The 14,767-nt window shown below is 43.6% G+C and overlaps 1 protein-coding gene across 2 annotated transcripts in view; it reads right to left on the bottom strand.

Annotated features, from left to right (window-relative positions):
- NIPAL2 (NIPA like domain containing 2) overlaps positions 1-14,767 on the bottom strand; it is a 153,756-nt gene that overhangs the window by 25,042 nt on the left and 113,947 nt on the right. For both annotated transcript variants that reach the window (XM_030217162.1, XM_030217154.1), the window contains one exon: positions 5,916-6,004. In XM_030217162.1, coding sequence (XP_030073022.1) covers positions 5,916-6,004 — 89 coding nt within the window. The remainder of the gene's footprint in view (positions 1-5,915; positions 6,005-14,767) is intronic.

Consider the following 14,767-nt stretch of genomic DNA (forward strand, 5'->3'; position numbering starts at 1 on the left):
ACAGAATACCTTAATAATAAGCTCTACCATTTTGACATAATAATTATTAAGTTATCATACATTTTATGATAATTGTAAGAACACTAGAGTTAATCCAAACTATATATACAAAAACAACTACAGCAGTCCATCAAAGGTTAGGAGAAATATTTAATTCCTCCCCCCGCCCCCCCCAAAAAAAAATATAGATAGCCAAGCTGACTCATAAGGACACAGGTAACAAGCTACAGCTTCAACCCAATATCTCATTATAATCAGATTCTGTTCTACTCAGTCATACTGTTCTGCTGTCGGCCTCAGGCCTAAATTTAGTAGTAGACAGCAGAGGCAATTTCCTCTAGTGCCAAATTTTGATAGGTGCTAGAGTGCTGTTGCCATTGCCATGCTTTGATCTGGGCCTAGCACAGCTGAGCCAATGGTTTCTCCAAAGTAAATGACTCATGCAGTGACAGACCCTGTAATGCTCTACCCCACACACAAATTTCCATGGTGATAAGAAGTCCATGCTGGAGGAGGAGGAGGGGCAGGACACCACAGGACGTTTTGCGAGGACATCCAAATCAAAGCTTGTCCAAGCTTTGATTTGGACGTCCTCGCAAAATGTCCCGATCCAGGGGCGGGAAACCCATATTTTCAAAACAAGATGGACGTCCATCTTTCGTTTCGAAAATACCATCAGGGACGTCCAAATCCTTAATTTTGGTTGTCCCTAGACATGGATGTTTCTGATTTCCAGCGATTTTCAAAACCAAGGATGTCCATCTCAGAAACGACCAAATGCAAGCCATTTGGTCGTGGGAGGAGCCAGCATTTGTAGTGCACTGGTCCCCCTCACATGCCAGGACACCAATCGGTCACTGCAGTGGACTTCAGAAATTGCTCCCAGGAACATAGCTTCCTTACCTTGTGTGCTGAGCCCCCCAACCCCCCCAAAACCCACTACCCACAACTGTACACCACTACCATAGCCCTTATGGGTGAAGGGGGGGCACCTAGATGTGGGTACAGTTGGTTTCTGGTGGGTGTTGGAGGGCTCGCTGTTTCCTCTACAAATGTAACAGGTAGGGGAGGGATGGGGCTGGGTCCGCCTAACTGAAGTGCACTGCACCCACTAAAAGTGCTCCAGGGACCTGCATACTGCTGTCACGGACCTGAGTATGACATCTGATGTTTTTTGAGGGTGGGAGGGGGTTAGTGACCACTGGGGGAGTAACAGGAGGTCAGCCCCGATTCTCTCTGGTGGTCATCTGGTCATTTCAGGCACCTTTTTGTGCCTTAGTCATAAGAAAAACAGGTCCAGATGAAAACATCCAAGTGCTCGTCAAGGACGTCCTTCTTTTTTTCCATTATGGGTCAAGGATGTCCAAGTGTTAGGCATGCCCAAGTCCCGCCTTCGCTATGCCTCCGATATGCCCCCTTGAACTTTGGCCGTCCCTGCAACGGAGTGCAATTGGGGACGTCCAAAATTGGCTTTCGATTATACCGATTTGGATGTTTCTATGAGAAGGACTTCCATCTTCCAATTTGTGTCGAAAGAAGGGCATCCTTCTCTTTTGAAAATGAGCCCAATAATGACACATTAAAACATCTCAATAGAAAGCACAGGATGAATGTGGAGGTGAAACATATAGGTAGATAAGATAAGAATAATAGAAGTTAAATAGAAGATAAGCAAAATTGCACATGGAGTTAGAAAATGATCTCAGTTAGAGTGGATAAGAAGGTTCTGCTCCAGTATGTACAACTGATGTTAATACTTGTGTGTAACTAGCTAGTTAGTGCTTCTTCCATTAAAGGATTATTAGAAGAGCGAAGCTTTCACCTGCTTCCTGAAGTAAAGATAGTTTTGTGGTAAGCAAAGCTTTTCAGGGAGTGCATTCCAGAATGTGGGGGCTGCTCTGGAGAAGGCTCATTGGTAGGCTTCACATCAAGTGATTTGCTTCGGAGGTTTGGTTAAGGATGCTCCTTGGGAGGACCTTAGCAACTTTGAAGATGTGTAGTGGGAGATCCTGTTCAAGTACTCTGGCTCATTTCCTGTAAGAGCCTTCAAGATCAGTCACAGAGTTTTAAATTTAGCACTCTGTGAGGTGGGGGCCTTCAGTTTATAAAACAGGCATATCTCTACCTCCTCAAAGTACATGCACACTGGAAAAAGGTGTAAGCTGAAGCAGCAACACAAGTTATTCCCACCCACAGCCAAAGAACAGACATCAAAGATCAGAGCTGGACCTGGGTGGGCCTGCAAACATAGAAGTCAACTTTTCAAAAAGAAAACTCAGAATACATTACCATATGCATAAAAAGAAAAACAAAGCATGGTGAGTCATGGGCACAATTAGTCAGGCTGTACTTACACGTAGACCAAAGCAGATAGTATACACATACAGAGGACTTGTAGCCAAAAGAAGAACTAGGGTAGCACTGAAGTCCCACCAGTTTCTCTTCCTTCCCAAAGAACTCAAGCCCACCAGTTTACCCCACCTCACTCTTCCACCCCTTCCCACCCCCTACAGCCCATCTACACTCCACCCACTTTACCTCTTCCAGTCAAGCCTGGCCTACCCATACCACTCAAGTTCTCCCTCTCCCAGCCAGTTCCTAATTGCCCCTCCCCCTACTTAGCCTATGCACACCAAACACATTACCTTCTCCCAGATCACTCCCACTTCTTTCTCACCCTCCTTCTCTTAATTTCTTCTCCCTCTTCTTGCCTTCTCATCCAATTTTGCCCTCACGTTTTATTTCACATGCATAGTTTCACTTTTGTTTGAAGGTTAAGTTGCTTAATAACCCACCCCCTCCCCGGATGTGGTTTTGGATAACCGTTTTCCTCAAACTATAGGTTTCTGGGCCAAGGCTGTAATGAAAGAAGAAGTAAAGTCAATAGTCTTAGCTAAGGCACAAACGAGATTAATTCAATATGTACATGAAGTGCCAACCCAGGCACGCTGACCAAGGAGGTGGTCAAGGCAAGAGCTTCAGCTTCAGAAAACAAATGTACTTCAGAGTGACAGTTGGAGGAAAACTGGGAGGTGAGTGATCTGGGGTGGGGGGGGGGGGGCAGTTATGAGCATGACCAGAAGAAGGCCACCACAAAAAGGCTCCTGTGGTAAGTCTTCCAATGGTGCAAGGACCTCCTAAGAAATTAGAAGGAGTGTACATGAAAGCCATTCTTCCACACAAAAGGAACCAGCTAGTGGGTAAATACAGAGGAGAATAAACAAAAAACACTAAGAAGTTGTATTGCACAGGAGACCAGGATAGGTTACGTTAGTAATATACTTAGATGCATTTGCAAACAGGGCATGTTAACAGTCCCTAGATTGTAGAGTACTCTACAGAATGTGAAATCCTCACAATTTCTTTATTTCTTTATTTCTTCATGACTTGATATATCACCTTAATTAATGAACAGAGCAAAGTGGTTAACAAAACAATTAATTTAAAAAAAGTAAAGAACTACAATGTATAATAGAAAAGTAACACAAAGAACCAAGAAATAACAGTGTAACTTGCTGAACAGTGCAGAAGGAAAACGATACCCCAATTTGCTAGGGCTGCACTTACAGTAAGCGTGCTCTGAATACAAAAAGCAGAGGTTGGAGGGGGGGGGGGGGGGATCCCTTTCATATCTGATACCTCAATTTGCAATTCAACTTGGTTCTAGTTAATAATAGAAGATATGCATTAATTACCTAATTCAGCTGTTTCTTGCAGTTCAAGGTTCAAGAACAGAAATAAGTATAGTTCCTCATTTTTCTTTAAGCTTGGGACACAATGTACAGGACATATCTCTTGCAACACCCAGTTAAGCAATCTATAGCACTCAGATAAGCATTTTTAATACATTTTTTGTTGACCTTTGATAATCATGCTGGGCTTTCATATAGTCTTTCTTTTTCATCCAATTCTCATTCATCACTGGAGATGATGTGCACTGCCCAAGGGGGGAAGGGTTGTGTGCTCCACCCAGGGGGGTGTGCTCTGCCCCATCTCGGGTGCTATATAAGTTAGGAACCTCACTATCTACCCTTGTCCATTGAGAATACTGACCATTTAACCCTACTCTCTGTTTTCTATCTTTTAACCAGTTTTTAATCCACACTAGGACATTACCTCCTATCCCATGAGTTTCTAATTTCCTCAGGAGTCTTTCATGAGGTACTTTGTCAAATGCCTTTTGAAAATCCAGATACACAATACTGACTGGTTCATCTTTATCAACATGCTTATTCACCCCTTCAAAGAAATGTAGTAGATTGGTGAGGCAAGATTTCCCTTGACTAGATCCATGTTGGCTTTGTCTCATTAATCCTTGTTTATATATATGCTTTGTAATCTTTCAAGCACCAATATTAGGCTCACTGGCCATGTCATGTTTCAACAGAAAAAGATAAAGACTGGCAGTCCGATATTCGAAGCTATGATATCCAGGTAATATAGCAAATGCTCCTACCTGGATACATAGTGCCTTTCCAGGGTTATATCTGGAATTTCAGTGGCATTATCCGGATAATCCACTGACAATCCCAACAGACCGCCCAAGTGCTATAAGAATAATGGAAGTTACCTGGAGACTGGTGATAATTCAGTGCTGTTACTCACATAACTATCCTGATAACACAGGGACAGCTGCCTTTGTACCTGGGCATTCAATGTCAATGGAACTTGGTTAGCATATCTGGATTTAAAATAGGTTTGGACAAGTTCCTGGAGAAAAAGGAGTGGCCTACTGGTTAGGGTGGTGGACTTGGTCCTGGGGAACTGAGGAACTGAGTTTGATTCCCACTTCAGGCAGCTCCTTGTGACTCTGGGCAAGTCACTTAACCCTCCATTGCCCATGTAAGCCGCATTGAGCCTGCCATGAGTGGGAAAGCGCGGGGTACAATGTAACAACAAAAAAAGTCCATGCTAATTGAGTTTCTGCCAGGTACTTGTGACTTGGATTGGCCACTGTTGGAACTAAGATACTGGGCTAGTTGAAGCACTGATTTGACCCACTATGGCTATTCTTATGTTCCTATGTATACCTGGATATTGGCTCTGAATATCCTGGTATAACTTGAACATGGGAGCTGATGTATAAAATAAGCAATGACCTTCACAGCAAAATGCCAGGCCTTAGATGTTTTGAAATGGGTACATCCTGAGGAATATACAGAGAAGAAAAAGCAGACTCAGAAGTAAGAGTATAAAAGGAAAAAATACAGAGCGACAGTAAAGACTTGAAATCATAAGAACATAAGAGTAGCCATACTTGTTCCTTCCCCCCGCCGGCCAAAGTTTCTGGATACAGTTTAAATCACTCACTGTTTCACCAGCATGGCAGTGTTCTGAACACAGTTCAAGTCACTCACTGCTTCCCCAGCATGGCACCACTTCTGGACACAGTTTAAATCACTCACTGCTTCCCCAACATGGTACCACTTCTGGACACAGTTTAAATCACTCACTGCTTCCTCAGCATAGCACCACTTCTGGACACAGTTTAAATCACTCACTGCTTCCCCAGCATGGCACCACTTCTGGACACAGTTCAAATCACTCACTGCTTCCCCAGCTTGGCATGACTTCTGGACACAGTTCAAATCACTCACTGCCTCCCCAGCATGGCATGACTTCTGGACATAGTTCAAATCACTCACTGCTTCCCCAGCATGGCCAGGTTCCTGAACACAGTTCAAGTCACTACCTGTTTCTCCAGCTGGGTCTGACTTCTGACCACAGCTGAAATCATTCACTGCTTTACAGCACGGCACCTCTCTCTCCCCCTTGAGTGCTCACAAACTGCAAATTTTCTGTAACATGTTCCCTCCAAACATCTACTTTCTAGCTTGTGTTTTCAATTGAGAAAGGAGGAATGCGCCCTTATGTTTGTGAGCAGTAATTTATTTTACTGGAAACGGAACACACACCTGCAATGATGGCACTGGTTGTGAAGAACACAAAGTTAATTGGCAGCACTTCAGTCGAACTGTAGAGCTGTCTGGCTTGGCTCAAGAACCTTTAGAGAGAGAAAGAAATCCAATTAGTCCTATTTCTATGCAAAACGAGCAGCAAATTATGAGCTTGATCTAACACTAACCTTCAGCAGCACCAAGGGGGTTATTATGACTACACAATCTCAGTCCATTAGACTGTCCAATTCCAGGTTTATGTGGATAATGGCTGCCCTGTGGGGCTGAAGATGATTGTCAACACTGGCTTTTGTAACAAATAACCCAGAACCATGTCAGGGGTGCAATTTCTTTCCAATGAGCAAACCACACAATATAAGTGCCAATTTTTGTTTCTTGCCACCACAGAGCTCTGAAAATGCAAATCAGTTGTTTTTTTTTTAAGGTAAGCAGCATAAGAAAATCAGTATGAGATTGATATGGGCTGTGTAGATGTCTATGCATTAATGTCTATATCAAATCATCATTTATGTAATAGTTTGGATACTGCTAGACAGAATACAAAATGTGGTAAAATTGAACAAAGGGCTTTCTATGCATCATGGCTACTCGTATGTGCTGTCAAGTGATAAGCCTTAGGGATTTCATACCATTTCCTGTGATATCAATAGTGGGCTCTATTTATCAATATTTATACCCTCTCTGTTGAAATATAGTGAGCATTATTACATAACAGTGTGTCCTACTGAGAAATACTGCACACTATGACAACTTTGGTCCTGAAACAAAATAATAATAATAATAAAATGAATATAATATAATTAAAAACCCCCTAAATTAAAAATCCCCTAAACAGCATGGAACGTTAAACAAAACAATGATTTTTGGCTTGCACACCATTAATAAACCCGTGTATGCCATTCATTACCAAGCAGCTTGATTTACTCTGGACTGGATATCCTAAGGAAAAATAGTTCAAAGCATCCATGAGGGTTATAATCATGGTTCAAAGCTTCCGTCAGGGTTATAATCAAGTATTCCTGTAGCTGACCCATCTTCTTGCCAGCATTAGAGCAGCACTGTAGGCAACTTCAGAACAGGTTCCTTGCTTTCATTAGCTAAGGAAATCTCTACAGATGGGCACAGGAAAAATATTTAAGAGATCCTGTGTAACTAATTCATGAATAAGGTTCTGCCTTAGGTCCATCCTATCCAAGTAACTGACTATTTTCCCTCAGTTGCTGGACTTCTAGAGACATTGGTGCTGGACAGGGTGAAAGCCACATAGGTCCTGCTGCAGTTGAGTAAAATCCAATGACAGCTGAGATGCAAAAGTGTGTCCCATTAGCTGATTAGCAGAAATGAATACAGTGGTTCCCAAACCTGGTCCTGGAGGCACCCCAGCCAGTCAGATTTTCAGGATATCCATAATGAATATTCATGAGAGAGATTTGCATGCATAAGTACATAAGTAGTGCCATACTGGGAAAGACCAAAGGTCCATCTAGCCCAGCATCCTGTCACCGACAGTGGCCAATCCAGGTCAAGGGCACCTGGCACGCTCCCCAAACGTAAAAACATTCCAGACAAGTTATACCTAAAAATGTGGAATTTTTCCAAGTCCATTTAATAGCGGTCTATGGACTTGTCCTTTAGGAATCTATCTAACCCCTTTTTAAACTCCGTCAAGCTAACCGCCCGTACCACGTTCTCCGGCAACGAATTCCAGAGTCTAATTACACGTTGGGTGAAGAAAAATTTTCTCCGATTCGTTTTAAATTTACCACACTGTAGCTTCAACTCATGCCCTCTAGTCCTAGTATTTTTGGATAGCGTGAACAGTCGCTTCACATCCACCCGATCCATTCCACTCATTATTTTATACACTTCTATCATATCTCCCCTCAGCCGTCTCAGCAGTGGAGGCAGTGCATGCAAATCTTTCTCATGAATATTCATTGTGGATATCTTGAAAACCTGACTGGTCGGGATGCCCCCAGGACCAGGTTTGGGAACCACAAGAATATATACAAATTACCCAACCTCAATTCTGTCCTTCAGATCATAATACAAATAAACTGTATGATTCTCAGTAACTACTGAGAGGTGGCCAGGGTATGCTAAACAAAAACCATATGTATACTTGAACAGCAAGCAAGAATTGGGTGAGACTCATTATTTTTTCCCCTTAATCAGTATAACTTAAAGTTCAGCATACATTACATGAATAGAGATTCTAGACCACATCCCCAGAGACGTTACAGTACATGAGGGTAGAAAAGGCCAAAAATCACCATCAGACAAGTAAAATTGACAGAAAAGCATTCCTTCCCCTAGGACACAATCTACTGATATTTTCAAAAGGCTCCAAACAAAAGACTTGCAACCATGTGATGGAAAGCACATTCCATTACCCCAGAGTCAGGACAAGGAAAAAGGACTAGATAGTAGTGAAACCAGAACCACAGAATCAATTCAGACTAAGAAGGAAAGTGGAAACTAACCAACCCTGAGTATTGTGTACAATTCTGGTTCCTGTATAGCAGAATTAGAAAAGGTACAGAGAAGGACAAGATGGAACTACTTTCATATGAGGAAAGGCTAAAGAGGATAGGGCTCTTCAGCTTGAAGAAGAATGAGGGGAGACATGAAGGGTCTCAAATAGGTAAACACAAATCTTTGTTTACTCTTTCAAATATGCCAAAGGCTAAAGGATACTCCATGATTTTACATAATACATTTAAAACAAATAGAAAAGAATATATTTTCACTCAAAGTACAATCAAACTCAGGAACTTGTTGCCTGGAATGTGGTAAAAGCATTTAATGTAGCAGTGAGGGGGTCTACAGGATGCTGTCCCTCTTTCTTGATAGCACTTCCTCACAGTGTCAGAGCCACCTTAAAATTTACAGTCCCACCCATGGGGGGAAGTGACACAGAAAGGGCGGAGCCAGAAAGGCATGGTCTAGGAAGTATAAAAGCTAAGGCCATAGCTAGGTTAAGGGGGCCCAGAGGGAAACAGTGATTCCCTATAGTATGTGCCTCCACCATTTACATACTAACATAGTAGATGACGGCAGATAAAGACCTGCACGGTCCATCCAGTCTGCCCAACAAGTTAAATTCATAGTATAAGGTATGATGTGATACTACATAAGTATACTTGATCTTGATTTGTCCTTTCCATTTTTAGGGCACAGACCGCAGAAGTCTGCCCGGCACTGTCCTTGTTCTCCAGATACTGAAGCTCAATCTGCCCAGTCCAGGGACATAGCCAGACTTCAGCGGAAGGGGGGTCCAGAGCCTGAGGTGAGGGGGCACATTTTAGCCCCCCCCCCCCCGCCATTGCAGACTTTGTCTCCCCCTGCCGCCGACCCTCTCGACCCCCCTTCCTGCCACCAACCCGCCGTCGCCTACCTTTGCTGGCGGGGGACCCCAACCCCCGCCAGCCGAGGTCCTCTTCTTCTCGCAAAAGGCTTCCTTCTGTTTCTGATGTGCAGGACGTCAGAAACAGAAGGAAGCCTTTTGCGAGAAGAAGAGGACCTTGGCTGGCGGAGGTTGGGGTCCCCCGCCAGCAAAGGCAAGCGACGGCGGGTTGGTGGGGGGAGGGGGTTGGGCGGGGCGTCGGCAGTGGGTCCAGGGTCAAATCTATGGGGGTCCAGACCCCCCCTGGCCCCACGTAGCTACGCCACTGGTCCAGTCATAATCAGAGCACAGACTGTAGAAGTCTGCCCACACTGGCTTTGCTTCTCAATTACTGGTGTTTTGCAATTACCACTAAGCTGGTTTATGAACTTCAACTGTTACAGTAGGGTAGGCCAAGCTCCACTTGGAACCTTGCAGATTTTAAAAAAGTTTGGCACAAATTCCAGCCATGCCAAGTTACACACATTTGGTGTGTAACACATGCAATCAGGCCTCGTCTCCAGCTCACAAGCTTAAGGGGCTTGATCTCACGCATTGGCTTCCTTCCTACTTCCTGGTGGTCTTCCGCACGAGTCTGGTATTGCCTCACCTCTCTTTCCCCTCCCCCATTCCCTCTGTCAGGTCTGGTATCTCCCCTTCCCTTTCCTCTGTCCTCCCCCTCCACCCACCACAGGCTTGCCTATTTGCCAGCACTCTTACATCAAGCCCTCTTCTGGCTAGCCCCGGGGTTCTTCCCTTTGTCGCAACTTCCTGTTGCCACGTAGGCAGGATGTGGCAGAGGAAAAGAAGCCTCGGAATAGCCAGAGAGAGCTTGATATAAGCAGTGCCAGTGAACTTGTTAGATTGTAGGGCTTGCATGGGGGGGGGGGGGGTATGTTGCATGTGGGTGGAAGAAAATGGAGAGTGAGTTGTGGGAGGAGAAAGGAAAGGGGGAGAGAAGAAGAGATGCCAAGATAGTGGGGGTAGAGAGGACAGAAGAAGAGATGCCAAGGTGGTGGGGGGGTGGGGGGAGAGGAAGAGATGCCAGAATCTACAGGGAAAGAAGGAAGGAAAGGTGCTGGACCTGCACAGTGGAGACAGAACAGGAGCAAGGAAAGAGAGAGGAGCACTTGATGGACACCTGGAAAGGGGTGGGGGGTAGAAGGAGGAAAGAGAGAAGGACAGATGCTGGCTTGGGAGGGAGAAGAGAGAGAGAGAGAGAGAGAGAGAGAGAGAGAGAGAGAGAGAGAGAGAGAGAGAGAGAGAGAGATGCCTGCACATGGGGGGGGGGGGGGGGGCATAGGAGCACAGATGAGTTATGTTGGATAAGGCAAGAATAGGGACACAGAGATGAGAGATGCTCATTATGACAGGAAGATAGGGGCAAGGACACAGGGGTGATACTGGGTAGGATAGATAGGGAAACAGAGAGTAGATGAATAGTGGACATAGGCAGAAAAGAAGTGCCAAATGAGCAAGGAGACTCTGGCAAGATAGTTAAGAGAAGACAGAGGAAATCAGAAACCAGAGACTGGGTCCAACACCTTCAAAAAAAATAATGACCAGGCAACAAAGTTAGAAAAAATAACTTTATTTTCTATTTATTGATTAGAGTATGTCAGTTTTTGAGATGTGCTTCTACCAGAACTAATTTTAGATATTGCTAGGGCCCAAGAGAAAAATCTCAATCACTGGCTTTCAATCACAAGCATAGCAGTGGTATAGCTCCAGCTTTGGGATGGGCCACCCTTGGCGTCCATGAAAATCTTGGAAGTGAAATCCATAAACTGTTATTAAGGTAAACCTGGGGAAAGCCACTGTTTATTACTGTGGTAAGTAGCAGGGAATCTTACTACTTTTTGGAATTCTGCCAGGTACCTTTGATCTGGATTGGGCACTGTTGGAAACAGGATACTGGGCTAGATCGTCCTTTGGCTGACCCAGTATCACAATTCTTATTTTCTTCAGAGTTCAGGAGAGGAAAATGGGGTGGAGTACCTGTGTAATCAACGAGAGTGTAACCAGAGAAAGAGGAACCAAAAGCCATATAAAAAGAAGAGAATGGAACAGAGCTCACTCTGTAGGGAGACTGAAAACAGAGGAGCTCTAGCCTGGATGGCGCAGGCCAAGCTACAAAGTTACAAATCTGTGGTCTTAACACTTGGAATTGTTTTTGAACTTTTTATCTGAGAACTATGGAAGAAGCTCTTGCTGATTTACCTGCCACTGAGAGGATGTAGCACTGGGAAGGAAGAGAGAGCCCCATAGCTAAGAGGGAGTTGGCAGGCAGGCTTAAGAAAATTCTGACTTCTTCTTTCTTTTTTTTGGAATTGAGCTAAGCCTGGTTGGAGTAACGTTGACAGTTGAGAGCATATATGGACTCCTCTTTTACCAAGAAAGGACTTTACTGAGTAAGAGCCTCTGGGAGGCTTCAAGGAGATTCAACATTGTTTTTGAATGAGACCAAGGGCAATGAGACCTGAACTCAAATTGCTGGAGGCCTCAAAAGGGGACTTCATGGCATGATTGGCAGAAAACAACAATGGACTGACCACATCCCAAAAGTGGTGTGAAAAATGGGATCAATGTTTAACCCCCCTCCCCCCATGGTGGATTTTGATATGTGAGAATCTTGCTTCCTTTAATTGCTTGTTTATGTTTAGTATTTTCCTTTTAATCTCACTTTTCTGTTCTAGAATATTCTTGTAACACAGTAAACGTTGCTGACAGTATTTAACTTACCAGACAAGATGTCTTCCCCTCCCCTCCTGAATTGCACAGCACCCTCACTAGCAGCACGTGACAATAAAATGATCTACAACCCTGGACTTGGCTAAGCTTCACCTGGCTTTTACTATTTGTGGGACACAGACCATGGAAGTCTGCCAAACATTCGATCACTCTTCTAAATAATTGTTAAAATTGCATAAAGAAAAATGTAAAAAAAGCAAACTTCATAACTAACAAGAATTAGGGTCCATTAAAAAGCACAGAAAATACATGAACACAAAACAAGGAAAACAAACTACCCAGAAAGTATTTTTAAAAAGCTATGGGAATTTATTTGAAAATTTTTAAAAAACACAGCTAAGGAAAACTTAGGACTACTTAGCTGCTTAGTCCAATGCACAACCCCCCCCCCCCCCCCCCCCCCCCAAGCATCCGCAGCACTATAGATGACACCAAAACATCAAGATAATCAAAAAACAAAAAGTTTAGCATGACACTAAAATGTGCCCTCTATGTTCAGACAGGGCAACTTTCTGGAGTCCGTGCTCCTAATCTTATTCTGCCAGGGAATGCATCCTCCTTTGCTTCTGACAAGAACCATAAAAGGCCCTTGGGTCAGGCATCTTTTTGTTTCCTCCACAGGAGTCTCCTGAAGGGACAGAGGCTACAGGAACCCATGAGGGCTCAAGAGTATCCTGGAAGATAACCTTGCTGATGGCTGGCTGAATCATATACAACCAGAGGGAGTTCTGTAATTCCTAAGCTGGCTAGTCTTAGCCACAGCTGAGGCTGATAGAAAGGAGATTGGAAAGAGGAGACATGGAGGAAGCCCATGGGGTCTGGAGTGAAGAGAGCTACCTAGGAGTGGTGTTTTTCCTTAGTAAGGTGAGTGGGAACAACAGGTTCAGCTTTGATACTATTTATAGGAAAACCCTCTCTGGGTAGTGTATCTGGTAGATGGTGTGAAGTACTTATTCACTGTTCTCTCTAAGCTGAGCAGGAGTCCTCCACCTACAGTCCTTCCAGTGGGGGGTGCTGTTTCACTATTGCAGCTAACCCCCACCAAAACGTAGACTTGGTCTCCTAGGTCTCAGCTTGACTGAAAGAGGGAACACAGAGAACACTTTCCCTTCAAAAACACTCTGTAAATCTTTTAGCTCTTCTCTTGGCCTTCCATAAAAGGAAACCAGCTAGAAAATGTCCATTCTGTTATGACTTTTGTCTGGTGCTGGGACAAGTGGCATCCATGCATGCAAGCACCAAAATACCCAATTGATTTAGGCACGTTTTATATACAGAATCATTCACTGCTTACTTTAATATGACCTTTGGAGTCCAAATGTCCTTTCTGAAAGCTCTGTATTTCTATTTACTTCAGCATAGGCTTTGAGGTTCCACTTCCCCTGATTGACCAAAACCCATTTGTTTGTTGGCACTGCTCATTTTGGGTTTTTTTTCCCCATTTTCATTAGTATCAGTGTCCCATTTCTTATTTTATGCAGTGCCTCTTGGGACATCCTCACTCCTTTTAGCAAAAGGTCCACTACAAAAGTCTAAAATAAGAATTAAACATGCTATGTATACACCACTGTTGTCAAGGGGGGGGGGGGGGGGGGGAAGTTATAGGGGAGGGAGAGATTGGAGTTCTGTGTTTATAATGCTGCTCTATGCTATGTATTTTCTATTTGCATTACGTTAATAAAGATTTTGCAAAAGTTAAAAAAAAAACAAGCAAAAGTTCCCTCATAGTTAAAAGAAAAAAAAAAGACAAAGTTGTTCTTCGTTTAAAACATTATGCAGTAAACAGAATCATTGACTTTAACATGACAGACATTATAATATGCTCTGGGAGGAAAAGAACCTTCCTTGTTTGCGTATTCGCATCTGGCAACTGTGCCTTCAGGAAACAGAACTGCAGTGCAATGTGAAAAACATCATTTTGGGCTGATCCACCAGATGGCTTTTAATGCTGTTTCCTACCAAAGTTTATCTTTAAAGAGAGAACTGTTTGGACTCTCTTATATCCCCAGATCTGTTTGGTGAGAAGGCTCATTGTTGATTTTTTTCTAAGCTAGAAACAGGAGAGTCTGCTGTTTGCTTTACAGCACAGTGAAAGACTCTGCCCTTGTTTCTATTCTGCCACTGTGATACAGATATGAAGTTCTCCTAGACTACTGTTTATCATTTTTGAAGAAAAGAATCTGGACATTTGACTTTGTATTTTCTACAATTTACTACTTATTTCTGACGTTTCATCATTTTTCCTTTTTTAAAAAATGATCTTGATGTTTTGAGGCTGCTTCTACTAAGGTGCGCTAAAAGGTGGCCCGTGGGCTTCTCACGCTTTGCGGTAACCTTTAGTGCACCTGTAAAATGGCTGTATTTGTCTTTTTTTTTTAATGGCCACATGCTAATTTCCCCATTAGCGCTTGGCCATTACTATATCTACGGTTACCTATATCTCTATCTATCTATTGGTCCCCTGTTGTCTCTTCATGTCTTATTGCCCTGCAAATACTACAAGAAGGGAGAGGAATTTTACCTGGATAGTTGGCTGTGAATCCCTGGAAGGCTTGCAGTAGGAGAGGGGTGAGAATGATTACAGAGAAGTCAGATTCCTCAGGTTCTAAACCCTTCCCAGTAGTGCTTAGTGATGTCTTTCTCCAGACACAGAACCCTGGAAAGGAGAAAACCTGGCATGGTCTCAGAAAGGGAGGTGCTCCACACCTATAGT

This window comes from Microcaecilia unicolor, chromosome 1, assembly GCF_901765095.1.
Source record: "Microcaecilia unicolor chromosome 1, aMicUni1.1, whole genome shotgun sequence".
Lineage (NCBI taxonomy): Eukaryota > Metazoa > Chordata > Amphibia > Gymnophiona > Siphonopidae > Microcaecilia > Microcaecilia unicolor.